This window comes from Eublepharis macularius, chromosome 4 (assembly GCF_028583425.1).
Source record: "Eublepharis macularius isolate TG4126 chromosome 4, MPM_Emac_v1.0, whole genome shotgun sequence".
Lineage (NCBI taxonomy): Eukaryota > Metazoa > Chordata > Lepidosauria > Squamata > Eublepharidae > Eublepharis > Eublepharis macularius.
The window spans coordinates 12161231-12189168 of record NC_072793.1 but is presented as its reverse complement, the minus strand read 5'-3'; the positions used below and the strand labels follow the sequence as shown (position 1 = coordinate 12189168).

Here is a 27938-nt window from a genome sequence, read left to right as displayed (position 1 = left end):
ATAAGCAAAATTTGAATACAACTTTTTTTTTCTTTCAGGGCAACCTAGTTTTGAGAGTTCCTGCTTAAATGCATACTTCTTGAGCAATATTGGGGTGGGAAGTGAGAAATTGCAGGGAATTCCTAGAAGAAAGGATGTGATGAGGTAATGTGGAAGAAGTGTGCAAATGGCATTAACTTAGAAAAGAGAGGAAATGAAATGGAGATGTATCCAATAAAAAGTCATTCAATATGTGGTTAGTTCTGTGATCTGTGTAATATACTGAATGCAATGTAAAAGAGTGCATTTGTACATATATAATCACAGAAATGTATAAAAATATGAATGAAATCCAGTTGACAAAAATAAGGCAGACTGGATACACTCAACTGCATAATTTGCAAGACTAACCAACTTTACTGTAGCATAAGCTTTCAAGAATCACAGTTCTCTTTGTCAGATGCATGGAGGATAAGAAGAAACTGGTCAGATATATAGGTGGAGGGGGGAGTAGATGCAATCAGTGGCTTCTGGTAATGGGATCAGAGTGCTAGCCTACAGCTGGAGACCCAGAGTTCACCTGTCAGGCTTGGATTGAATAGAGACTATGAATGGTTATCTCATTATCAGAAGTAACTGATTTCATTATCAGAAGCAAACTGATCCCATTATCAGAAGCCACTGTTTGCATCTACTCCGCCCCTCTCCACCTATATATCTGACCAGTTTCTTCTTACCCTCCACGCATCTGACGAAGAGAACTGTGATTCTCGAAAGCTTACGCTACAGTAAAGTTGGTTAGTCTTAAAGGTGCTACTGGACTCTTCTATTTTGCTACTACAGACTCACACGGCTATCTCCTCTGGATCTATAATTTGCAAGAGTACAGAAGCTGAATTTTGACTATGATCAGTTAGGTAGCTGACATTTTATTTTGAAATATAGAAAGTTTTCTTTTCACATGGTTTGTTGCTGAGGTCCCTTTTTCTATATTTTATTCTGCCAAGTCTGCTGTAAACTGGGCAAGTCTTATCCTGTGTCTCAGTTCATTATCTGGTAAGGAAGATAGGCATGTTTTGTTTTAAAGTAATGCTGAAGGCAGTGTGAGGTATGTGGATTCTTTTGTAAAGTAAGTATGATAGAACAACCACCTTTGTGTTAAGCTGTTTCCGGCCTTTGAACTTTAACAAATTGATTTACAGGACAATAAAGCATAATGAAATGACACTGAAGCCAGACTCACTTTCTGCAAATTCTCCAAAGGAGTATTATAGGCAGGGAGCGCTCTAACCTAACTAAACAGCTAAGTTGACACTCCATGAGAACTGGAAGGCATTTTGTGAAAAAGTAGATTCAGACAACCATCGTATCATCTGTGATTGCTGATCCTCAGCAGTAGATTCAGGCAAATGTGTTTTAGACAAGTAATATTCTGATTGTACGGCATGAGAGTAAAAAGAAATCAGTCTTGTTTGTTCTCTGATCCTATTTTTGTTTACCAGCAAACAAAATCTCACTGTTCATTGGTGCTTCCTCACAGGTAAATGTGCACGGGTTTGAGTCCTTAGTGGCCGAGGCGCTCACGTATATTGCAAAGACAAAAACGACAAGCTATTTTGGGTGTCACACCATTTTTCTTAATGTGTCACAATGGCTGCTCATATTTTGATTGGTTAAGAAAATGCAGTGAACAGAACTGAGTTGTGTGTCTCCATGGTAACAAAGCAAACATGCACTTTAAAAGAGATTGTTGCAGTTGAAAGGCTGGGGCATTGATTCAGCCCATAGGGAAGCAAAGGAATGGCTTTCTTCGGATTAACTTTTGTGGGCTACCAAGAGCCCTTTCGACAGAGAAAACGAGAGTTAGCAAAACTTGAAGTACCAGGTAAGAAGATTGCAATTACAAAATGGAAAATGTAGTACCAGCAGTAACACCTCTTTAGGAATAACTGCACTAAAGTAGCTGCTTCATCCCAGTTGTTCTCTTTGAGAGCTGACATCCTTTAAGTGCACCCTCTGCACGCTCAAACAGCTACAATTTCTTGGATGCATTATGAGAAAGCCATGTGTGTTTTTGTGGGTTTTTTTTTTTACTATGGAAAAAGTACAGAGATTAGTGCTGAGAGAGGGGGAGGAATATTCACCATCCCAAGCCATATTCCAGCTGTCACTAGGCAAATCCATGTTTGTAAAAGCAGAAGTGAGTTTTCAGAACCCGAACTCTAAACCAAGGCAAACAGGCTGTCAAAGTTCAAAGGGAAAATGCAGCCTACTGACTGAACTGCTGTAACATTTTGCGACAATGAATCTCTGGATCAGTTCTCACTTGTGTTGCGTTTTCCCCCTCCACTATGCTGTGTTAGCTGGGATAAAAAAAAGGACTCACTAATGAAATCAAAAGATTTCTGGTATTATTTTATGCTATATTCTTCTTTACAAAATAAAACCTGCAGCGTTAGTTAGTTGTACTTTGTCACCAGCCCCATCAGTAAACAGTGTCCCCTCTGTCATAAAAGGACAAAACAGTCACTTATTGCAGTCTGCCCCCTTCCCCAGGCAACCACGATGAAATTTTTCCCCACCTTTAAAGGTGGGATGAAATTGATGTAACTTATTTGCTCTTACCTCTTCCCATCTAGAAAAATCCTAGTTTGGGCCGTGGATTTATCTTCTGAAAATGGTGGATCAGTGGCTATCCTGCACTTTTTCATTTGAGAAAACTGGAAGAGGAGGGAGGGGAAAAACCACTGGCGTAACTAATGATGTTAGCTTATATTAAGAATCTTACCTCCGCCCTCTCAAATATAATGGTACTTCTGCCACAAAATAATGGATTACTAAAATAAACATGGAGCACTTTGACCTTTGAAAGACCTAAATAAATATTGCCCTGTACTCAACTATGTATGCACAAAAAGTTCATGGGGCTTTCTTGCATTCCTCTCTTCTGACAGCACCTTCTGACCTTCCAAGATCATTCCTTGCCAGCTGCAGGAGCTGCACAAAGGAAAAGATGTGTGGATGGAAGTGCTGTTGTGAGGATGGGGAAAGGGGATGAACTCACCCCCCCCCCCTTCTCTTGGTCCCATTATTGGACCTGCCCTTGCAGAAAACGTAAGACCTTTCCACTCCCTTCCCTCTCTGCCTTGCAGCACCTCAACCCACACAGCTATTCCTCCATGTGGGGCCATAGCTCAAGAATGGTCTTTCTGGAGATTGGAAGGGGCTGATGACATTGAAATATGGGGAAAAATTTGTTCCATGCCCACATTGTTGAATCGACGCTATTATCATTACTAGTAAAGGGCCGTTTCCAGATGGCTTACCTTCTGCCGCTCCATGCCGCAACGTCGCGGCTTGTGCCGGGGAAAAAACAAAATATCGCGTTTTCTTGCGCGAGCTTTGCGCAACGTCGCACAAAACTCGCGCAATATTTCGCGTTTGCCCCAGGACGAGCCATGACATTGCGGCATGGAACGGCAGAAGGTAAGCCATCGAAATGGCCAAGGTGTAGTGTGGACACACCCCATTAAGCCTTTTTCATTTTTTTAACCCTATCTCAGATCTCTGTGCATTTGAGGTGGCTTTTGACAAAAGAGTAGTTGAAGCTTTTTTTTTTTAATAAGCTTCAACTTTAGCAAAGACTGCCACTGGCTATGTTTGTATAGTATTATATTTGTATAGTATTGTATAGTACTATATTTGTATAGTATTGTATTAGTAACTACTAATTTTTATCCTGTTTAGGTTGCTAGTATTGTTCTTGGAATGTTAGTGCTAGAACAATTCCTCCCTAGTTGAAGTTTTCCCAGTGTTAAGACACCACCCCCTTTCCCTCATCCCTTTCTCTCAGCCTGTTGTATGGCCGGGGGGGGGAGGGAGAAGGGGGCCGATGTGAACCAAATTTCCCTTTTCTACAGCTTGGCCAGTGTAGGATCTTTTCCTCTGTCAAGTAGGTTTAGGCTTGAGTTAAACAAAGAGCACACCATAGTCGGTAAACCAGTCCTTGGATTGTACCATTAGACTGCAGCGTGGAGTGTTGCTGGAATACTAGACATGGGGTTTCTAGTTCTAGCCTTTTCTCTGACTGGTTAAGTGTCCAGGCTCTTGAGACTTCTGTCACACGTTTGACAATGATACAAGAAAAAAGTGTAATGAGCGGTTTCCGAAACAGGCTCACCCCAGACCAGGGTGGATAAAAATCAATGATTTTTTTTTTTAACGGATTTTTAAAATTTAAAGCGGATTTTTTTTATTTAAATCGGATTTTTTTGATTTAAATCGGATTTTTTAAAATAAAATGCTTTTTGAGGAAAATATATTACCATCCAAAGGTTATTCCATCATGAAATAAAGATTAGTTTTTAATTAGGTAGAATAAGGCTGTATATGTTTAATTTTTTTGGTAAATTCCATTAATCCATTCACAATGTCATGCTCTTACAGAGGTTTTTGTAAGATTATTGGGCAGTTTCTCTGCCTACAAGATATTATCACAGATGCTTGGTTTTGCAGTTCTCAAAACTGAATTTGTGTCAGCTCAGCAGAGATTACGTGCCTCTTCTTCACAGCAAAAATGTTATAACATGAACAGAGTTGAGAAAAAGACCTTAATCCTATTGTTCTACAAACCTATGAAGACAGATTCAACCCCTCCAGTGCTAAGTTTCAAGAAGTTCAGTGAATAGAAACAATATTTTTCTGATTGTTTGGAGAATAGATCTGCACAAGAAGAAACCAAGTGTGAGGAGGGAGGGGCAAGCAGTACAAAATGAAAGTGAAACTTTCTGAGCACAATACTGCACAAGTCTTTGGATCTTTTGTGTGTATGACCTGAGGTTTATCACATTCTTTCCTTGGAGGAAAAAACCTATAATGGCAGCAGGCCGTAAAAGAGACCCAGTTTGGGAATACTTTAATGAAGTTCCTTTACCTATCGGTAAGGCAGGCATCTACTTGCATATTAAAGTTATACCAGCAAGAATTAGTCTTTATGTAGAAAACTATGATTTAAATCAAGCCTTAATGACTAGTGATTTAAATCGTGATTTAAATCAGTTTGATTTAAATCCAATCCACCCTGCTCCAGACTAAGATCTGTACACTTTCGCTGGAAGAATATTCTGTTACTGCTGTTACTAACTCATTTGCTACGTAGGCTAAAGTGATTACTGCAGTTGGTTGAGTGTCAGAAGCCTGCTTAGCAGACCCTTTAAACTAATGACATTTGCATCGCACTTTTCCCTGAAACTCAGAAGGGTGTGCCTGGGGTCACTAGTCAGTCTCCCATTCCAATGCCATCTCAGCCCTGCTTGGCGTCAGAAGTGGAATTACATCAGGCATCTGCAGATACCCCTGCTACAATGAGAAAGAGATTCGTTCACCTGCTTTGCAGTTTATGCTATGATCTCTTGCCTCCCAGGACGCACTTAATTTTTTTCCTTCTGTCTATCTTCAGTAGGCACCCCGCAACCCAAACTGGAGCTTTTCTACCCAAAGCTGCCACCTATAGGAGTAGGAGGGTACGATGGCACAGAACACCGAGGTAGCCATGCCAGGTATCGAGAGGCTGTCAGACGGAGACTGCTCAAGAAATGTAGGTGGGGGAAAAAAATGCCGACGCACAAGAGCCTCTCTAGGATCTTTTAGCATGCAGCCCGTGCCAGTGAATGGATCGTGTGGTGCATGGCTCAGTGGTAGAGCGGGTGGTGGATGCAAGCCTCATCAACAATCTGGCAGGCTGGATTACATTTACTTATTACAATTCTTTGTTGCCTTTCTTCACAATATAATGCAAGTTCAAGGCAGAAATTTGGGGGCAGAGGGATAGATGATCATGAGGGAACCGACCACCTCTTGCTTCTTTTTACATAGCAGGCCTCGATCTCTGTTGCACTTCAGTTCAAAGAGAACATTTTGAAGTCAGTAGAGATAGAAAGATATTAGAATGACACAGACTGAACTACCTGTAGAATCCAAAAGTAAGATATTCTTTCCGGGTGCTGCTGTATCCCTGGTAAAACCATGGTATACTTTGCATAGCAAGTTAAGACTGTAAAGCCAGTATAATTTTAAAGCAGAACTGTCAGTAAGGACTATAATGATGTACTATTCTTTCTATAAAAATTCCTTATTGGTCCTGCCACCAACTTCTAAAGGAGCAGTCTTTATTACTCTACGCAGCTCTGTTGTGTTTGTCAAAGGCTGGGACGCAGATGGCTCCATTTTCTGGGATAGGACAAGTGTTTAGTGCAAAAAGAGGGAAGTAGGAGATAGAAATCTTACAGCCTACTTGGTTGTAAACTGATCCCATTGTTTTATTTTCCCAAGCCTTCTTTCATTAGCATCTTTAGAATGCTTCAATTTTCAGAAGCAGGAAATCAAAACTGGAGTTGGGGTGGTTACCAGTTGGGCTGGATCATCTCTAGGTCAAGTTCTGCCAACCTGGCAGAAAATACTTGCAGTGAGCTCTTTTTTTTTTTTAGAAAAATTTTTATTGGGTTAGAATATTATTATTTTTACATTACATTCAATTTTCCCCAAATTTTTCATTTCTAACCCCCTCCCTTTCCCCCCCTTTTGTTGACTTCCAACAGCTTTCCCCCCCTCTGTCCCTTTTCCCTTACTTCTATTAAATTCCTCTATCTAAAACAGATATACATTCTCCATTATATTAAGCAGTACATCTTTAACTCCTTTACTTACTATACACCCAAACTGTACGTCCTTGGATAAACAATTTATCCCCTTTTCCCATTTTGAATATTTCTATATATCATAAACCTATATATCATAAACCATAAAAATTTCCCACATTTAAATCAAACAAATCAAACAATTTGATTTGTTCTCTATATGTTACTCATTTCATCTTTTTATGGTAATTCTATATAGCTCATCACATAGTCAATCAATTTAACTCTTCTGTACATTCAGTTTGGTGCATATAAATCTTATCAAAGAAAGAAAATATTGTTAGTTACTCAATCCTCATGTTTAAACCTTATCATTAATTATTCTCTATCAATGTTCTATCAATTAACCTATACATATCTATATATATATATCAATCTATTAATCTAACTGCTTATAAGTTCACTTTTCTCTTCCTCCCCCGGTAAAGTCACCCCTCTCTTTTATACTTATATTATACTTCAGTAGTTCTCAAACTGCCACAGTTTTCCTCCCACCTCCCATTTCTTCTCCAGATGTTGTTTCAGCTTCTCCCAGTCCGTGTTAAACTGCCCTGAGTCCAGATCTCTCAATTTTCTCGTCATCTTGTCCATTTCAGCCATATACAGCAATTTGTAGATCCAATCTTCAATAGTTGGCACTTCTTGTACTTTCCATTTTTGCGCATACAAAAGTCTAGCTGCTGCTGTCATATAAAATATCAACGTCCTATGATGGGCTGGAATTCCCTCCATTCCCAAGTTTAGTAGCAGGAGTTCTGGGTTCTTATTTATTTGAAACTGTAAAATTTCACTCATTTCTCTTATTATTTCCCCCCAGTACTGCCTAGCTACCTCACACGACCACCACATGTGGTAGAGGGAGCCCTCATGTTTCTTACATTTCCAGCATTTATTAGAAGTATTCAAGTTCCCTAGCGCAATCTTCTTTGGTGTCATGTACCAACGATAAATCATTTTGTAAATGATGGTTGTTGGGGGTTTTCCGGGCTGTATTGCCGTGGTCTTGGCATTGTAGTTCCTGACGTTTCGCCAGCAGCTGTGGCTGGCATCTTCAGAGGTGTAGCACCAAAAGACAGAGATCTCTCACTGAGAGATCTCTGTCTTTTGGTGCTACACCTCTGAAGATGCCAGCCACAGCTGCTGGCGAAACGTCAGGAACTACAATGCCAAGACCACGGCAATACAGCCCGGAAAACCCCCAACAACCATCGTTCTCCGGCCGTGAAAGCCTTCGACAATACATTTTGTAAATGTTCTCTTTAATATTAGTACATGTCGTTATCTTCATTGTAGTTTTCCACAAGTATTCCCATGCCTCCATTGTTATTTCTTTATTAAAATTTATAGCCCATTTCACCATCTGTGTTTTAACTGTCTCGTCCTCAGTATACCATTTCAGCAGTACTTGGTATACCTTGGATATTCTTTTCTTATCTTCTTTAAGAAGGGTCTGCTCTAGTTCCGAGTTCTCTGTTCGTATGCCCCCTTTTGCAGAGTCCGAATTGTATAAGTCTCTGATCTGCCTATACTGGAACCAATCATAGTTAGGTGATAGTTCCTCTTGCGTCTTTATTCTAAGTTTAGATACTTCAATTTTAGTTATTTCTTTGTACGTTAAGCATTGTTGTTCATTATCAACAGCTCTCGGGTCTATCACCTCATATGGAACCACCCACAAGGGGGTTCCTTCTTGTAGATAAATTCTGTACTTCTTCCAGATTGTATATAAACTTCTCCTTACAAAATGATGCAGGAACATCGAGTTGACCTTCACTTTGTCATGCCATAGGTATGCGTGCCATCCAAAAATTTTTTTATATCCCTCTAGGGCTAATAGTTTCTTATTCTTTAATGTCATCCACTCTTTTAGCCAAACTAGGCAGATTGCATCATGATAAAGTCTCAGGTTGGGCAGTTGCATTCCGCCTCTTTCCTTTGCATCTTGTAAAACTTTTACTTTCACTCGAGGCTTCTTGCCTGCCCAAACAAAATCTGATATTTTCCTCTGCCATTTTTCAAATTGTTTAGAGTCTCTGATGATTGGTATTGTCTGTAGCAAAAACATTACTCTTGGTAACACATTCATCTTAACTGCTGCAATCCTGCCCAGCCATGACAAGTTCAATCTATTCCATTTGATCAAGTCTCTCTCTATCTGAATCCATAATTTTTCATAATTATTCTTGAACAAATCTATATTTTTTGCAGTCAGCTCAACTCCCAAATATTTCACCTTACTAGTTACTTCACAATCCGTTGTTTCCATTAACAATTGTTGTTTCTGCTTAGTCATGTTTTTGCATAGTATCTTTGACTTCTTTTTGTTAATGAAGAAACCTGCCAAGTCTCCAAACTCCTTAATCTTATCTATCACTTTTGGCATGTTCTCCAGTGGGTCTTCTACAATTAACATTATGTCATCTGCAAATGCTCTGACCTTATATGAATAGTCCTTTATTTTTATTCCTCGTATTTCCTCGTCTTGTCGTATTTGTATCATCAGAATCTCCAATACTAAAATGAACAACAATGGAGATAACGGGCAACCTTGTCTTGTTCCTTTACTAATCGTCAATTTCTTGGTCAGTTCATCATTCACTACAATTGCTGCAGTCTGGTCTCTATAAATTTCCTTAATTGCTTTGACAAATCTTTCTCCCAGTTGTAGCTTTTCCATAGTGGCAAACATAAAGTCCCAGTTTAAATTGTCAAACGCTTTTTCAGCATCTACAAAGAAGAAACCAACCTCTTTGTCACAACGCTTGTCATAATATTCAATAGCATTGATCACTGTCCTTAAATTGTCTCTTATTTGTCTGTCTGGCAAAAAGCCTGCTTGTTCCTCCTCTATAACTTCCGAGAGCCACCCCTTCAATCTCTCCGCCAATATCTTCGCAAAAATTTTATAGTCATTGTTAAGTAGTGATATAGGTCTGTAATTTTTCACGTTGGTCAGGTCTTGGCCCTCTTTTGGGATCAATGATATATTCGCTTCACTCCAAGTATCTGGAATCCTTTGATCCCTAAAAACTCCATTCATCACCTCTTTTAGGAATGGTGCCAGTTCATTGGCCATTATCTTATAAAATTTAGCCGTAAGTCCATCTGGCCCTGGCGCCTTTCCTAGATTTGCGGATTGTATTGCCTTACTTATTTCCTCATCAGTTACTTCACTGTTCAACTTATTTCTCCAAGCTTCCGAGATTTCTGGAAGTTTGGTTTTCTCCAGATATGATGCTATTGATTCTTTGTTTACTTCTTTTTTATTATACAGCTTAGCATAAAATTTATAAAAGGCTCTACTGATGGTAGTCTGCTCCAAGTACGTTTTATTTTCTTCACAGATTTTATTTATTGTTTTCTTTTCCCTTTTCTTCTTCAATTGCCATGCCAAATATTTCCCAGGTTTATTGGCACCCTCAAACGCTTTTTGATTCAATCTTTTAAGGTTCCACTCCAATTCTTTATTACTCATTGCTGTTAGCTGTTCTTGAAGAATTTTGATTTCCTGGTATATTTTCTTTTTTCCTGGTCTCTTTTTTAACTGTGCTTCTTTGGCTTTTATTTTCTCCTCAATCTCTTGTCTTTTCTCCTCTTTCTTTTTCCTTGCTCTACCATTTAAGTCCATTAGTATGCCCCTTACAACCGCCTTGTATGCATCCCAAACTTTGTTGGTTGGTACTTCTTTGTTCACGTTGTATTGTATGAAAAACTTTGTCTCTCTTCTCAATATTTCCATATTCTCTCTTTCCTGTAACAAGTCCTCATTTATTCTCCAGGCTTTCCTTTTTCTCCTTTTTCCAAATTTCCATATAATTGGGTTGTGATCTGAGCCTACCATCGGCATTATTTCTACCTCCTTAGTCCATAACGCTAAGTCTTTTGAGGCCCAGATCATGTCAATTCTTGATAATGTAAGATGCCTTGCAGAATAAAAAGTAAACTGTCTGGTTTTAGGATATTCTCTCCTCCATACATCTTCGAGAGTCTCTTGTTGAATCAACTCAAAAAAAAGCTTTGGCAATAGTCCTCTTTTCTTTTGTGCTGTTGTAGTCTTTTTGTCTAATTCCAAATCTGTCACTCCATTGAAGTCTCCAGCAAGAATTATCTGGTCATATGCAAGATCGTCTAAATGCTTCCTTAAATCCTCAAAGAAGCTTTCCTTTGCACCATTAGGTGCATAAAGTCCGACTACCAACACTCTCTTTAAATTCCAATTACATTCCACTGCTACAAATCTAGCTTCCACATCTCTCATAACAAATTTTGGCTGCAGCTCCTCCTTTATGTACAACACCACTCCTCTTTTTTTCTTGTTGGAGGCCGCTACAAATTCTTTGCCCAATTTTCCAGATTTTAAATATTTTACATCCTGTTTTCTAATATGGGTCTCCTGCAAACAAACAATATCACATTTTTGTTTTAGTAGCCAATGAAAAATATTTTTCCTCTTATTCGGTGAGTTTAGTCCATTTACATTCCAAGATAATACTTTACACTCCATATTCATAGTTTTGTTGGTAAGTCTTTTTCATTGTCCTTAATAAATCGCTCCATCTCCCGCTCAGATCTGATGCGTTTTTTTGCCCCTCCAAACTCAAAGGACACTCCTTCCGGTAGCTCCCATCTGTACCTAATATTCATGTCCTTCAAAGTCTGAATTAGCACTTTATATTTTTTCCGGTCCAATAACACTGATCTGGGCAGTTCCTTCATTATAATAATCGTCTTGCCATCAATCTCCAATGGATCTTGAAACTGTTTTGTCACAATCCTCTCTTTCATGTTTCTAGTTGTAAACTGCACAATCACATCCCTTGGTAATTTCCTCTGGGTTGCAATTCTCGAGTTCACACGGTACGCCACATCTAGGATAGCCACAACTTCCTCCTCCTCCTTCCCCAGGTATTCAGCCAACACCTCAGTCATCTGTTCTTGCGCTGACTTTCCTTCCACTTCTGGCAAACCACGAAAACGTAGCTGCTTCTCCATATGTTTAGTTTCTGCAACTGACATTCTCCCCTTCACCAATCTCATCTCTGTTTGTTGCGTGTCTGCTAAATTCTCCATCGCGTCTTCTACTGTTTTAACTCTCTGCTGCGTTCCTTGTAGTTCACTTCGTATTGTTTCCATACCTTTTTTCACTTCTGACAGCTCCGATTTTACTGTCTGTGTAACCTCTTTAACCTCTTTTATCAGCTCCAATTTCGTGTCCTTAAGTTCTTTAATCATATCTAAAAGTTTTTTGTCCAGGTTTTTATCCAGGTTTTCTATTGCCGATTGCCACTCTTTTTTTGACATCGTGGGGCTTGCTTTAGCTCGCTCCCACGAATCCGCTCTCTTCCTTAACTCCGTGGCGTAAAATTTAACGTTTTTCTATTTTAAATGTCCCGGTCTTCTTATAGAAATTAAGTTTTAAAGAGTCCAAAATGTCGGGCGTCTTTTCTCTATGGTTTCTCTATGATTTTGTAATCCAAGATGGCCTACTTCCTCTTCCGCTGAAGCCGCGACCCTTCCCCTTTCAAAAATGGCGATTCCCTACTTCCTGCCCTCCAGCAAGGGCCGCTTCTCTCCAGCCACTCTATTGTTATTACGCACTTCCTGTCTCCCGTCTTCCCACAGCAGATCTCGCGATGGTGTCTTTTTCTCCCAGCTCCAAAGCCACAGGTATTCAAAACAATAGTCCCATTTCTTTAATAACTTCTTTAAACTTAGTCTCTTTTTAAATTCGATTCCTGCCGAGTCTTCCCCTCCTTTTCACTAGTCTGTTGCAGTTTAAAAATCTACTTTTTTTCCTCTCTGTTTTTATCAATCTGTCCCGTCTCAGAAGATAATGATCTTTACCTTCTCTTCACTTTTCTCGGGTTGTAATCGCTGTTTCGATTTTAAGTTCTCCTCTCAGCTTCTTCCCCCAATCGATGCTTGGGTATGTAGGTCTTATGCCAGCCGAATTGGCCCCAAAACTGCCGCAGAGATTATAGCCGACCCGTCGCAAGGTGGGACCTCAAGGATCGGGGGGAGACTCGCTGTGTAGAGCCCCCCCTCGTCCGAGATCTAACTCACCCTAGGGTCTTGAGCGTTCTTTGCCTGCTCCCCGCCTGAGAGCAGTCGGCCGCGGGCTATTTTCACCCCGCCGGCCGGTTAAAACGGCAGTCCGGTCAGCTCCGCAAGTGGAGCTGCGTTAGACCTCCATGGATCCCAAACAGGAAGTCACTTGCAGTGAGCTCTTCTTGGCTATGGTGAGCTATTTCCTCTGTATCCCTTTGTCCTACAGTTACAAGATCAGTAGGGATCCACAGTGTTAAGTTTACTTAGGCCTCTCCTGTTGATATTCTGGATTACCTGAAATTCCAACCGGCCACTCCTGTGTCCGTAGCACATGTGTAATCTAATGCTGCTACGCTTATATGGCATAAGCCCCATGGAACTTAAGTTGCAGAGTTAATGTTCCCTCCTCCCCCAAACTTCTGCCCTGGGGTTGGAGATTGGGTTGGTTTTGGCTGCTGTGCCTCTGGTGCGGCCTCATGCAACTGGGTCCTGTTAGACAGTGGGTCAATATTTGTGCCCAGGGTTGGAAAATGAATAAAAGGTGATAGGCTTGTAGACTGCGGGACTAAATGAATTAGATCAAAAAGGCACCATGCTGGGTGAGAGAGACCAGTTAGCCCCAGAGATGATGCGCACACTTTTATTTTTGCTCCTCTAATAATAATTACCTAAGCTCTAAAGGAGTATCAACATTTCTACTCTCTCCCCATCCCCACCCCGCTTCCATGTGCTCTGATAGAGCAACTTCCCCTTGTTTATGATCAGTGGATATGAGGAAACTGTCTTCAAGGGAAGCACAACTTGCACACAGCCTTGGGATTCCCCAGTGATTTTTATGCTCTGTCACCTGTGCAGTTGCCTGAACTCATGCCCGAGACAATGGATTCTGGCTGAGCGTTGCAGGCCAGCCCTTTCTCTCCCTCACCTGCAGACTGGTTTTGCTTTCTCCCATCTAACAGACCAGACTCTTTTCTGCTTTTCTAGACCCCAATCAAGTCTACAGGGTACCAATGACCTGTGGACAAGATATTGGCTGGTGGCTACCCAAGGATCCGTCAGTGAGACCACAAGACGCCATTCCATGGATGAAGGTGCAAAGATGTCCTCTGGTGCACAGCCCCATAACCAAGTGAGCATGAAGTGGGGGGCAGAGAATCAGCCCCGAGTCCAGGGTGGAATCTCCCTTCAGCAAGGCCACGTTAGATGTTACGACGGATATGCAGCTACCACCAAGAACAGCCATCCTCCTCGCTTCTCTGAATCTCTCTTATAATGTCTAGGAAAGGATGTGAAATTTTGATTCCTCACTGCCTCCCCCCCACTAGCTAAGAAGTCTGCATATCAATGTCCCATTACATGTCATTTTGACTAGATTTTATAGAGGAGTCACTCGTAATTCCTAAATTTGGTCCCCTGTTTATGGATCTAAGACATTGGCACACAACAATAAGACACAGAAGTTCTTCTCCAGGCACACAGTTAATGCAAGCAGTGGTGAGAGGCTCCTCTGCTCCGGGAGCATCGCCTCCCCCGTTTTCTCTTTTGTCCAATGCATGCACTCTCACGTACACAAATACACTCGCTCTCCACTCCTGCAAGGTTGGCGGACTAGACAAACAAACATATATAGATTCATGACAACCATAAATGACTTTTAATTATTCCACAGAACACATGTGGAGCGTCTCTCCTCGCTCCTCCCAAACATACTCTGCCACGTTTGGCGCACCGTCACCCTGCTGAGGTGTTCGCGCCTCAGACCCACCCTGCCAGGTCTACCCGACAGCAAGCTTCACAGTATTTGATCTTACTTCTCACAGTATTTACATGTATAACATACATTCTGCTTTGGTCTTTTGTTTCAAGTCTCATTTTCTTACAAGTTGCGTTACGAATACTACATTAGCTCCTGAGAATAGTAAAAGTGCATAACAGTAATAGAAGCCACATTCTTTCATTAAATCCACTTCCCACACAATAAAGTGTACATATGTGCAAAGAAATGAAATTAGCATTTGGCAATATCTATGTATGTAAATATGGGGGGCTGTATTGGACAACACTACCCAGCCTCTACTGTTATTTCTCCCGCTGTGAACATTCCCAATCCTTAAGAAAGGGAAGAGGATTACCCAGGAAACTACAGGCTGATCAGTCTGACTTCTGTTGCTGGGAAGATATTCGAGCAGATTTTAAAGGGATCGATCTGTAAGCATCTAAAGGACTGCTTAGTGATCTGGGGAAGTCAACATGGTTTTGTCCCCAACAGATCTTACCAGACCAACCTGGTTTCCTTCTTTGATCGAGTGACCAGTTTACTGGATTGTGGGAAAGCTGGATTTACCTGGATTTCAGGAAAGCTTTTGATAAGGTCCCCCGTGACATTCTAATGGGTAAACTGGAAGACTGCGGACTGGACTATAGGACAGTTCGGTGGATGGGGAACTGGTTAGAGGACCACACCCAAAGAGTGGTGGTCAATGGCGTTTCATCAGATTGGAGGGAGGTCTCCAGTGGGGTGCCACAGGGCTTGGTTTTGGGCCCGGTACTTTTCAATATTTTTATCAATGTTCTGGATGAAGGGGTAAACGGGCTACTCGTTAAATTTGCTGATGATACCAAATTGGGAGGAATGGCAAACACCCAGAGTTAAAATTCAACAAGACCTGAATACTCTGGAGAACTGGGCAGTTGTGAACAGGATGCAATTCAACATAGACAAGTGCACAGTATTATATCTAGGCCACAAAAATGTGAAGCACAAATACAGGATGGGGGATACACTTCTGGGTAGTAGTGTATGCAAAAGAGATCTTGGAGTAAAAGTGGACTGTAAACTAAATATGAGCAGTCAGTGTGATGCGGTGGCAAAAGAGGCAAACTCAATCTTGGGTTGTATCAAAAGGGCCATTGCATCGAAATCGCAGGAGGTCATAGTCCCTCTCTATACTGCCTTGGTCAGGCCAAACCTGGGGTACTGTGTGCAGTTCTGGAGGCCTCACTTCGAAAAGGATGTGGACAAAATTGAGAGGATGCAGAAGAGAGCGATGAGGATGATCAGGGGTCTGGAGACTAAGCCCTACGAGGAAAAGCTGAGGGTCTTGGGAATGTTTAGTTTGGAGAGGAGATTCAGGGGGGACATGATTGCTCTCTTTAAATATTTGAAAGGCTGTCATTTGGAGGAGGGCAAGGAGCTGTTCCAGTTGGCAGCAGAGGGTAGGACTTGAAGCAACAGGCTTAAATTACATGCAGAAAAGTACCGGCTGGATGTTAGGATATTCACTGTCAGAGTAGTCCAAAGGCGGAATCAGCTGCCTTGGGAGGTGGTGAGCTCCCCTTCACTGGCAGTTTTCAAGAAGAGGCTGGATGAATATTTGTCAGGGATGCCTTAGGCTCATCCCGCATCAGGCAGGGGGTTGGACTAGAAGGTATGGCCCCTTCCAACTCTGTGATTATTTACATATTATATCCTGCTTTCTCCTTAATGAGTACCCAAAGCAGTCAATAACAGTTGTGACCCCCTTATGCCACCTACTATAAACCTCCCTTCACAGGTTTGGGCCTTCCCAGGCAGTTAAGGGCAGCCACAACATGCCACCTGTCTAACCTCTATTTTTCAAGCAGAGCCCTGACCTAAATCCACACCGGGGCCCCTCTCTCCTCTTCCAGAGGCCCCACCTGATATTTACTTCCCCTCACCCTGCTGCCCAAGGCTAGTGAGGAAAATGTTTCCTGGTCTGTATGGCCCCTTCCAACTCTATGATTCTATGAAATACGCTGCCACCATTTAGATTCAATATATTGGCCTACTGGTTTAGACCAGAATGCTTGAGGTTCGCCTGTGGGTCATTTCCCCTCAGCCAACAACTTCATGCCAACCAGGGTTAAAACAGAGCAAAGAATAACTCTTATTTAACAACATAGGAGTGAATGAGTTAAACAGGGAATGGTTACTGCTGCCTCTCTTAGTGTCAAAACCTCTCCGTCAGTAACTTCCTTCCAATGGACTTTCAACTGTTACTCAGCCAGCATTCTGCCAGCTTTCATCAGTGGTTTCCCAGGCGAGGCAGAGCTGGAATTACTCTGTCCATTACAGCATCATTTTTTCCTCACGGTCACCACCACCCTCTGGTATATTATGCTAAGAGAGAAGAACCAGCAGCAGACACAGTTTGAACATACCCAGGCCTCCCTTTCCTACTCCAGCGTTCTAACCACCGTAGACACAATATTAGGAATTTTGTCCACTATACACCCCACATTGAGTTGAAAATGGATTGGATAAACTTCTAGCAATGATTAGGAATAATAATAGCCGCTTCTTTTTTGCAAGTAGAAAGCAAAATATGATAATTGGAGTGCAGCAACTATAAAAATAACAAGATTAAAAAATGGACACACAAGCATGTCTTGTGATAGTGGGTACCTAGAATCATAGAATCATAGAGTTGGAAGGGGCCATACAGACCATCTAGTCCAACCCCCTGCCCAGTGCAGGATCAGCTTAAAGCATCTCTGACAAGTATTCATCCAGCCTCTTCTTGAAAACTGCCAGTGAGGGGGAGCTCACCACCTCCCTAGGCAGCCGATTCCACTTTTGAACTATGACTGTGAAAAAGTTTTTCCTAATATCCAGCCGGTACCTTTGTGCATGTAGTTTTAGCCCATTGCTTCGGGTCCTACCCTCTGCTGCCAACTGGAACAGCTCCCTGCCCTCCTCCAAATGACAGCCTTTCAAATATTTAAAGAGAGCAATCATGTCCCCCCTCAACCTCCTCTTCTCCAAACTAAACATTCCCAAGGCCCTCAGCCTTTCCTCGTAGGGCTCAGTCTCCAGACCCCTGATCATCCTTGTCGCTCTCCTCTGCACCCTCTCGATTTTGTCCACATCCTTTTTGAAGTGAGGCCTCCAGAACTGCACACAATACTCCAGGTGCGGCCTGACCAAGGCAGTATAGAGAGGGGCTATGACCTCCTATGTTCTTTCTATAAGTTATTAAACAGTTAAGCATTGCCTGAATTGCAGTCTGTGGGGTTGGTGGGTGTGTATTTGAATTCCCTGCTCTTGTCACATCAAAGGCTATTTTTTCTGAGAGAGAACTCCTATATAACTTTGTATGTAAAGCGTTATAGTCTAATATGAGCTTAACTCTGGATTGCATATTGAGCGTTAGTTGGAAAGTCAAACCTGTAACACGGGTCCCCTTTTACTGAGTGTAGCTAATGAAGTTATGAGGAGGAACCGAGAGAGTCTCAGACGCAACACTTAGTTCCCATCAGGGAAGGCCTGTACTTTATTGTTTGAGAGAGACCGGTAAGCTCAGGGTTTGGTGGGAGTAGGCAAAGCTCAGAAGGAGTAGAGAGATGGTTCTATAGGTACTTACAGTGCTTTATGTTCTTTCTATAAGTTATCCTTGGCAACTTGCTGCATTGCTCATTTCCTAAGACCTCCCACTTAGGAGGCAAAGGGAAACTTTCTGCATTATATAGACTATCACTGGCTACGATACTGCCTCCACAATTCTTGAGGCCTGCAGCAACACCACCACCCACGAGAAGAAGTGAGTTCTGTTTGAGCAGTGATGGCAGCTTCACTCAAGGATGACATGATGCCCGGGGTATTTCAAAGGGTACAGTTGCTTTGAGGATATTGGAGACCTCGGTCAGTTAAAGAGTGAATTTAGGATCTGGTTTTTCATTGACCAATCTGCATATGTTTCTCTATGAATTAGATTTAAATAGCTCTGGTTATTAGTAACCGTGGTGAGGTTAGGGTTGCAAACAGGGCTTTTTTTCTGCTGGAACGTGGGGGAATGGAGATCCGGAACCTCTTGAAATTGGTCACATGGCTGGGGGCCCGCCCCCGATCTCTAGACAGAGGGGAGTTTAGATTGCCCGCCACGCCGCTTCAGCGGCGCGGCGGGCAATCTAAACTCCCCTCTGTCTGGAGATCAGGGGGCGGGCCCCCTAGCCATGTGACCAGTTTCTCCAAGGACAACCCATTAAGCTCCACCATCTCTTTTCTCAGAAAAAAGGCACTGGTTGCCAATATCCAGGTGTGACCTGGAGATTTCCCAGAGACTTCAGAGATCAGTTCCCCTGGAGAAAATGGATGCTTTGGAGGGTGGATTTTACGGCAGTATACACGTCAAAATCTCCAGGACTTTCCCATCCTGGAGATGATAACCATACTTGTAGCACTTTAAAGACTGAATACAAGTGCCTTGTAGCAGATGCACTTTGTCAGTGGGCCCAGTAGAGGACAACAAAGAATCACACTTGAGTTATAGCTTGATAGAAATGTGCTCCAGGTTGCCTTATTTGGCACCTTAAAAACGAACTCATTTATTGTGGCTCACAAAAGCTTTTGCCACAATAAATGGGTTAGACTTTAAAGTGCAACGAGAAGACTCTGGCCATTTCCACACAAGTTGAATAATGCACTTTCAATGCACTTTCGCAATCCTTTTGAAGTGGATTTTTTGTTCCACACATGAAAAATCAGTTTCAAATGTTCACTAAAGAGTATTGAAAGTGGATTATCCAACGTGTGTGGAAGCAGCCTCTATTTTGGCTGCAGCAGCCGAATGTAGTTACACCTCTAGAATCTGATTATTAACAACTTTCAGTTAATTATAATTAACACTGCAGCCCTAGATAAATCCATACTAGAATGTTTTTAAGGCATCCTGGAGCAGATTTTTATCAGGATGTTATACAAGGGTGATCGTTTGATGAGCCAGTAGGCAGCCCTAAAAATCATGCCTCATAGACCCCTGAATATCAGGTAGAAGAAAGCTAATTAATATCTTCTTTGCTGTAGGTTTGTGGAGAACATGATGCTCAGTGACCCTCTCTTCAACTTGTTTTGAGAGCCTTGTTTCAAGCCACCGGACAAACGTGATTTGCGTGGAATCACCAGTGTGGTTGTGAGAACTGTTGTGCCATAACACTTCCCCCACCTCCCCCTCACACCAGGTTATGACCCAGAACACCCATTGTGCCAATAAAGAGGAGGTTAATATAGTACCCTATGGGATTGGCTTATCCTTTTAAATACAAAATGGGAGAGGTGAGTGGGTATATATGATCATTCGCCAAGCGGACATTGCCTGCAGCATGAAATATCACTCTGCCCCTGCCTTTAATGATAGCAACTGTTGGTGAGAATTCACACACAGCCCTGTCCAGATTTCTAATCAGAATAGTGATCAAAATCTCATTGTTTGGCAGGGTAAGTAGTAAAAATCATGGCAAAAAGGTGGCATGGACAGACTTGGATGGGAAACCACCAAGGAAGACTGCTGTGACAGAAACCCTGAATTCAGTATGGCTCAAGAGTTCCAAATAGAGCATAGGGGATCTTGCACCATTGGGGTTTACATGAGAATAACTCTTAACGTTGTGCCACCCTGATCAAACTTACTCCTTTTTTAGACAAAGGACAACCAATTTGGGACAGATGTTCTTTTTGTTATGGAAGTTCAGAAACAATATGGTGGGATTATCATTTTTTGAATTCTCTGATAGTAACAGTAGTCTCTGACATTAGAGACAGAGCTATGCTTGGGACTGATTAAATCCACTAATCAATCTTAGAGAGGAGGCTGGCTTAGGTCAGATTCCTTTGCCAATAAATATTTGATCTCTCAAGCTGTTTTTGTCCCCATTTTGGAAAATGTCACAGCTGGATCCAAGGGGTGAGCAAAGGGTTAAGGGTTTCACCACCATCTTGGTACTACAAGGAATTCTGTACATGCTCTGAGGAACCTGCTACAGCTTAGATAAGGTGTACTTAACTTGTAACTTCATTACTTTTGTTTGAAAGAGTGCTGAATAAGATTGTGTGCTCTTCTGTTTTTTGTATTTTGTCCCCTTTACTCGTGTGTGTGTTCGTGCGTCTCTCTGTCTCTATCAATGCTCTGGGGGAAAGCAGGCAAGCTGTGTGCAGCCTGAACATGTGTAAGCATTTCTGAAAAAAATATATAACCTGTGTGTGTGAAAGAAACCCATTCATTCTATCTAAAGCAGGCAAACTCTATGCGCCTGAGAGAAAATCTGTGTGCATTTGAGTGAGAAATTGGTATTTTGGTTTTTTTTTGTTTTTAACTGTGTTTATATGTTTTAATGCCTATTGAACATTTTATTGTAACCTGCCCTGAGCCTGTTCGAGGGGAGGGTGGGCTATAAATAAATATCTGAAGCAGGCAAATTGTGTATGCAGCCTGAGAAAGTTTATGAAGCTCTGAGTGACTGAACCTAAGTAAAAGAAACTTTAAGAACAGATAACACTCTTTGAAAACACCAAGCTTAAGTACTATAGTGAAACTGATATGCTTCTTGTAAAAATAAGTTCTTTTTTGGTTTATCCCAGAGTATAGGTTATTCCTATATCCCATTCCTATCCTCAGGGCCACATAGTACCACGAAGGAGCCTGACCCTTGGGCACGTCATTAAAGGGGGAAATTTAAATTATTTTGTAATATAATTCCTGGTGGCAGGAATCTACCCAGAGGGGACAATAAAAGACTTAAAGGCAAAATCTAATGAAAGAAAAGGGGTCATAACAGCTTCCATTAGTTTATTTCTCTGAAATATTCCTCTGATGTTCTTCCTTAAGTGCTTGATTGCACAGGTGCTACATAGTGGCTATAAGTTATTTCTCTGGGTTTCCACCATTGCTTATTGCTCTAGTAACCGTGTTGGAAGGGCTTCTTTTCAGCAGGGCATAGATGTTCCCATCTTTCCCCCCTTCTTTCTGTAACAACTGTAAAGGCGGGCAATGGCCAAACCTTTAACTTTTTGCGGTATCACCGTAAGTCAGTTCTGACTTGACAGCATCCTAATATATAAAAGGCTAAGCGTATTCAAGACAACTCACTTCCTACCCTGGTGCGCTTCCAGAGGGCGCTGCTGTGGAGAGAAGCCCAGATGAGGCAGCCAAACCTCCAGAGAGCATGCCATGGCAAGAAGCCCATGCCGAAATCAGGCGCGGAGCAGGCGGCAATGCCTGCCCCCCACCATCACCCACCTGGCATCAGGAGCAGAGCAGGTGGCAATGCCCACCCCCCACCTTCCCCTGGCTGGGATCAGGAGTAAAGCAGGTGGCAATACCTGCCCCCTTCACCTGGCTGGGATCATTAGCAGAGCTGGTGGCAATGCTGGCCCCCTTCTTTCTTTGTTCAAATCCATGGCTGCCCTACTCCACTGTTCCCCTCCCAACCAGAGGATTGCCCCAGATGTCATCTATTTCTGGGTAGGAAGGGAGCTCAACAGAGCATGTGCTGCTTCAGGACCCCTTGCCCCCAGAAGAGATCCATCCTTCCTAAGGCTTGTAGTTATGTGAAGGACAAATGTGAATGACACTGCAATGTGAGCAGATACTGAGTTAATGTACACCTGAGCAAGTAATAAACATGTTTGTACATGAGCAGTTGGCACAGCCATGCAGTAACTGGTGTTTGTAATGTAAAACCTGGTGTTTGTAATGTAAAACCTATGTCTTAAGAGATTTTTATGTTGAACTTGAGATCATCTCCATCCCCCATTTTTGGCATGCGAACAGCAACAATAGAACTGAATCATGTACTGCAGTTATGACAAAAAGCAAGCTCCACCACTCGTAGAGCCAAATAACAAGCTGAGAGAGTCTCCCAATTTATCCAGCATCCAACATTATAGAAAAATCGAACCACCTTGCATTTTTAAATGCATTCTTGCTGCCCTGGCTAGCCTCACCCTGGTCCTGTCAGCCATCGCTGTCTGGGTGTCCCAAGCCTCAGAGAGTGGGGTGAGTTTCAGAGTCACCCAGGTCTCCCCTGTTGTTCTCTTGGGTGAGATCTGGCCCCTGGGCTCCCTGGCTGGAACCTACCAGCGCCCCCCCCCACTTGTCCAGACTTCCCAGACTTCTCCTTTCGCTAATCCCAGTTGCTGCCCCCAGCAGCTGAGCCGCTACATGGACTGCCTTAGGCAGCCACATCTGCTCCTGCCTCCGCCCCAACCCCAGCTGGGCCTCCTTAGGGCCATTTCTGGCCTGCCAGGGCCCCATTGCTGCTGCCACCAGCTGGCCCTGCCCCTGCTTCCCTGTCGGCTGCTCAGAGGTAAGGAGGTCTCTTCTTCCCTGCCACTGCAGGGCTGTCTGCCATGGAGGTGGCAGTCTTGAGGCCCATCCCCCTGGGCCATTCTTCCTTGGCCATCTCTTGGGCTTAGGAGCTGCCTGGCTTTGTCCCCCTCCACCGCAAGGCTGTCTGTCTCGGCAGCGGCCATTCAATGATCCTGGCCTGCGGGCTGTTCCTTTGCTGCCCAACCTCCTGCCTTCCTTGCCTTGTCAGCACAAGGTTGTGAGCACCTAGGGGCTGCAGTTTGGCTTGGTGGGCTGCACCGCTGCTCCCTCTGTGCCCCCCACCTTTGCCAGGTGACTTCTCATGGTTGTGAGTAGGATCAGAGGAGCTGTTCTCTGAGGGGGCTGGGGAGGGCAGCCCCAGTGCCATACACACACCCTCTCGTGAGCAACTGCTGGACAACGGGGCGCTCTTGAAGAACTGGGACAGGTAGTCCATGTTGGGGTGCAGATATCTGGGCTGGTCTCAAACAGAAAAGCTAAAGGGAAGGAGAGATACTACCTCAGTACTTGGGCATTACGGTCTTTTACCCAGCTCACCCACAGTAGCAGGGCATGATCAGTAACCAGGAGGAAGGGGTTATTGGACAAGTAGTATTGTAGCACCCCCACTGCCCACTTGATGGCCAATGCTTCCTTTTCTATTGTGGCATATTTGGTTTCAAATGGCGCTTGCAGCTAAGGAACAGAATGGGCTGTTACTGCCTATGTCTTGGGTCAGCACCATGCTGGGTCTGGAGTTGGGAGTGAAACTAAAGAGAACCCTCATGGGAAGGAACAACAATTACAAATTAATAAACAACTCTATTATAAGTGCCGAAAGGGCCATCTGTATATAAGAAATACATATGGCCCTTTCGGCACTTATAATAGAGTTGTTTATTAATTTGTAATTGTTGTTCCTTCCCGTGAGGGTTCTCTTTAGTTTCACTGTTACAGTACGGGAAGTGCCATTGTTTTGTGGGTCTGGAGTTGGAGGCATCCACGTGGATTACGAAGGGGCAGTTGAAGTCCAAGTTCGTCAGGATGGGGTGTCGTGATAGTAAAGACCAGAGGGCTTGGAATGCAGGTATCCACTGGATGGTTGTTGGCTGGTCTTTGTGCAGCTCTCTGAGCTGGCAGACATACTCTGGGGCTGGGGCTCCAAAGGTCAGTCCCAGACTAACCCACTGCCCTCCCATAATGTCCAAGATTCCTCTTGGCTATGGCCATACAGAAGTTTGAAGGGGGTGTCGCTGGTGGAAACTAGAGATGGGCACGAACCAAAATACGAACCAAAATTAAGCACGAACCAGGCCGGTTCGCCAGATCCCATTTCTGACGAACTGCCATAAACTTTAGGCTGGTTTGTTTGGTTCGTTTTTTGGTTCATCACTGCAGACAGCCTAGTGCCAATCAAACAGTTTCCTAGGCAACAGGATGGACTTCCTGCAGACCTTCTGCTGACCCGGAAGTGAACTGCTGCTGGCCTGGACGTGGTGATTTTCTGACCTGGATGTGACATTTTCACGGACCAAACGAACCGGTTCGCAAACCAGGGGCAGGTTCGTGAAAGTTTGTGGTTCGTGAAAGTTGATGAACCACGAACCACATGGTTCAGTTTTTTTCCGGTTCATGCCCTTCTCTAGTGGAAACCTGTGGAGTCTCTTGTATGGCAAACAGCAGTGGATCCAGGAAGAGGTCCCATTGGGCAGGCTTCTCATAGGTGAACTTCCACAGCATGGTCTTTAAGGTTTGGTTGATCTCCACCAGACCATCCATCTGGTGGTGGTGGATGGTGGTGAATAGACAGCAGATGCCGAATGTCTGACAGAGGTGTCTCACGAGCAAAGCTGTGAATGAGGTCCCATGGTCGGTGAGAATTTCATAGGGCAACTCCCATCTGGGTGAAGTGCAAGAGCATGTGGGTGACACCCGTCCCTTACATGGTCCGCAGGGGGACGGCCTTGAGGTACTGGGTGGTGTAGTCCATTAGCACCAGTATATAGCAAAAGCTGTGGGGCATTGGTGGGAAGGTTCCTCAAAGACCATGGTAATCCTCTTGGAGGGTGTCAGTATGATGGGCAGTGCCAATGGGGCCTGTGGGGGGCGACTTATTGTGCGCTGGCACATGCCACAGGTTCATCAGAACTCCTTCACATCGGCTGACACTGACAGCCAGAGAAAGTGGGCAAGGACCCTGGTGAGGGTGTTCTTGGCCCCCTGGCGCCGCACTTTGGGATGGGAATAGGTGCTGGTCAGCACCTCCTCCTGGTACTTCAAGGGGACCAGCAGTTGCCTCATCTCGGATCTGTCTATACCAGGCCTTGCCCACCTCTACAAGGCAGGGGAGCCGATGGGCTCATTGTTTGTCTCAAAGAGCCCCCTCATTTACCGCCACTTTCTAGCATAAAGCTCCAAGGGATGGGCCCTCCTCCTGGGCCCCTAGGAAGTTGGGACAGCTTGCCATGCTCCCAGGAATTTCGGTGGGGCAGTCGATGGGCCCTCCTCTGCTGCTTCCATGGGACTGTCACAGTGTGCAAAGCTACCTGTAACTGGGGGGGGCACAGCCCAAGAACACCAGGTAGGGTAGGGCCAGTACCCAGGCTAACTCCATCTCCCTTACCTTTGGGCCAATCCCTGGGACACATGCGGGTTCTCCTGGCCCTGGGGTCTTCACTGCCACTGTGGCTGACCATAGTGGGCACCCACTCTTCTGGCCATGGGTTTTTTTTTTTGCTGGTTCTCTGAGTTTTGTGGCCAGGACGTTCTCTAGCAGTGTGGTGCCCCCCCTTTAGGTTGGCGAACTTAGTGCAGGTTACCCAGTAGCATGACTGTGGTGGGAGGGCCTGCAACAGTTGCTCCAGGACCACCTGATCCACTATCTGCTTCTCCCCTTTGGTGATGGGCTCGAGCCAGAGGTAGGCAGCATCCTGTAGTGTTGTGACCAGGGCCCACAAGTGGTCCCTTTTTTTGTACGTCATGGCCTGGAACTTCTGACGTTACGGCTCCGATGTTATTCGTATTGGTCCAAGATGGCATCCTTCAGCTTTTTATCATCAGCCTCGTCTTCCTTGGAAAGGCCCCACAGCACCGCTTGGGCCTCCTCCATCAGGAAGGAGCCATTGATGAAGGCCCACTGATCCTATGGCCATCGGGCCACCACCACAGTACGTTCAAAGGCTTTCAGGTAGGCATCAAACCATCTTTGGCCCAGAGCTTTGAGTTGTTGTGCTGGGGGTCTGCACTGCCCCAGGAGCGCCGCCCACAGGGAGTCCTTTGCCCCCTGCTGCTGGGGGTGCCCCTGCCGCCCTCCATGGCTCAGCACACGTCCCTCATCAAGGCCACTTGGAACTCCCATTGCCACTGGTTGATGTCCCTTACCAGCCGTTTCTGGTGTCCAACCAAACATTGGCCAAACTGGGTCAGATCCATCTTGGGGGTGCCCCCAGCTGGGTCATCTTCTGATGGCGGTGCTGGTGGGTGACAGCCACGGTCATGAGGGCCAGAAGCATTGGGGCTTCAGGAGAGGTCGGCCAGGACTCCACCCAGGCGAAGTAGGTGGCCTACAGCAGGTCAGGTGCCTGCATTCTCCACCACATTGTGAGGTTCTGCCTCTGCTGGCCCCGTTGGCCATCGCTGCTGTTACTCTTGCCGGGAAAATCTAGGCATCCCAAGCCTCAGAAAGATAGCTGGGCAGGTTTCAGTGTCACCCAGTTCTCCCCATTGCTCTCTTGGGTGGCCCCTGGGCACCCTGGCAAGATGCTACCCACTTCTCACTGGCTTGTCTGGACTTCCCAGATCCCCTCACCAATCCCAGCCTCTGCCCCCGGCTCTGCCTCCAGCAGTCATCATGTGGACTGCCTTAGGCAGCCACACCTGCTCCTGCCTCTGCCCTGGCCCCAGCTGGGCCTTCTTGGGGCAATTCCCTGCCCCAGGTACATAGAAAAATCTGGGGAGGGGTTGGGGGAATTAGAACCCCCCCCCCAAAAAAAATAATTGAATAAGTGCCTTTAAGAAGGAAGATCTCAGCAGCCACCGTGGTTGCATGGCAACAACATAATTGCTAGCATTCAAATCCTGGTTTCTGTAGTAAAAGGCCTTTTTCCAGGTTATTTTGATCTCCCACCACCCGTTCCCTCTGTCCTGCCTGTGCTGGCTACAACTTGATGCTACACAACTTGTTGACCCTCCACACAACTTGCGTGACTTGGCCAGGCTCGGCAGTAGCCGCACAGAACTCACCTGAGCAACTTACCACCACCTTATTTTTGCAACTTGACCAGACTTTTCCTAGGAAGAAGCTGCCAGAGGGAAGGAAAGCTGAGAGCCAGTGTTGTATAGCAGTTTGTGTCAAGAGTTCTGTCTAATTCCAAATGGCACCATAGAGGATATGATCAATAGATCCACGGAATGAAGCTAAGGACAGGATTCTCTACAAACCTGAAAGAAGGCCTAAGTTTGTAGAAAAAACTGAAATTAAAAAAAATACATTTTGGCATTAAAACTTGAAAAAAATATAAACAATGCTTATAGCTTTAAGAAAAGAATGTCCCACTGTCAGTGGCTATTTTGGGCGTTGCTAGGCATCCCACAATACTGCTGTGGTTTCTAAACCTTATTTTTGTAAAGCAAGGGGGGGGGGCTCTTGAGGCCAAAATAGCCCTGCAAAAGTCCTGTCCCCCTCCCTTGCTTTATTCCCTAATGCAGAAGAACTTGCTGGGTACAGCCCGTGCCAACCACTGGAGTTACTACACATACAACTGGGCCCAGCTTGGCAGCTAGCACCATGCAACTTGGCTTGACTTTGCCTGGGGCGTGCTGCCAGGTGTAGGGAGGGAGGGAAAACTGAAGATGTGAGGAAAAGAAAGGTTGGCTGATGAGTCAAAAGGAGGCAGGAAAAGGGGAGAGGCTATGGGGTTTTCAGGCAAGGGAAAAAGGAAATAGTGGGTGAGGGGAAAATAAGATGCCCCCTCAGGTCCTTGCAGGGCCCCAGCTTGTTCAATTCTACTTATAATCATTAGGGCTGCAACGTTCATTTAATTTATTATAGTAAATCAAAAGTCTTTTGAACAACTAAGAATAAGCCCTTCTTAACTTGGGCAAGAGTTTTCTT

General features: G+C 44.3%; 1 protein-coding gene across 1 annotated transcript; it reads left to right on the top strand.

Annotated features, from left to right (window-relative positions):
• Positions 1 to 775: 775 nt before the first annotated feature.
• On the top strand, positions 776 to 22147 carry TEX49 (testis expressed 49). Its single transcript, XM_054977225.1, has 4 exons — positions 776 to 1864; positions 5438 to 5575; positions 13707 to 13851; positions 19546 to 22147. The coding sequence occupies exons 1-4, from the start codon at positions 1780 to 1782 to the stop codon at positions 19592 to 19594; spliced, it is 417 nt and encodes a 138-aa protein (XP_054833200.1). The 5' UTR covers positions 776 to 1779; the 3' UTR covers positions 19595 to 22147.
• The last annotated feature ends 5791 nt before the right edge of the window (positions 22148 to 27938 follow it).

Bases quoted from the DNA above. Each gene is read 5' to 3' on its own strand.
- TEX49 (XM_054977225.1), top strand. From the start codon at position 1,780: ATGGCTTTCTTCGGATTAACTTTTGTGGGCTACCAAGAGCCCTTTCGA. The intron at 1,865-5,437 runs GTAAGAAGATTG...GTCTATCTTCAG, and splicing joins AGCAAAACTTGAAGTACCAG to TAGGCACCCCGCAACCCAAA. The intron at 13,852-19,545 runs GTGAGCATGAAG...TCTTTGCTGTAG, and splicing joins GTGCACAGCCCCATAACCAA to GTTTGTGGAGAACATGATGC.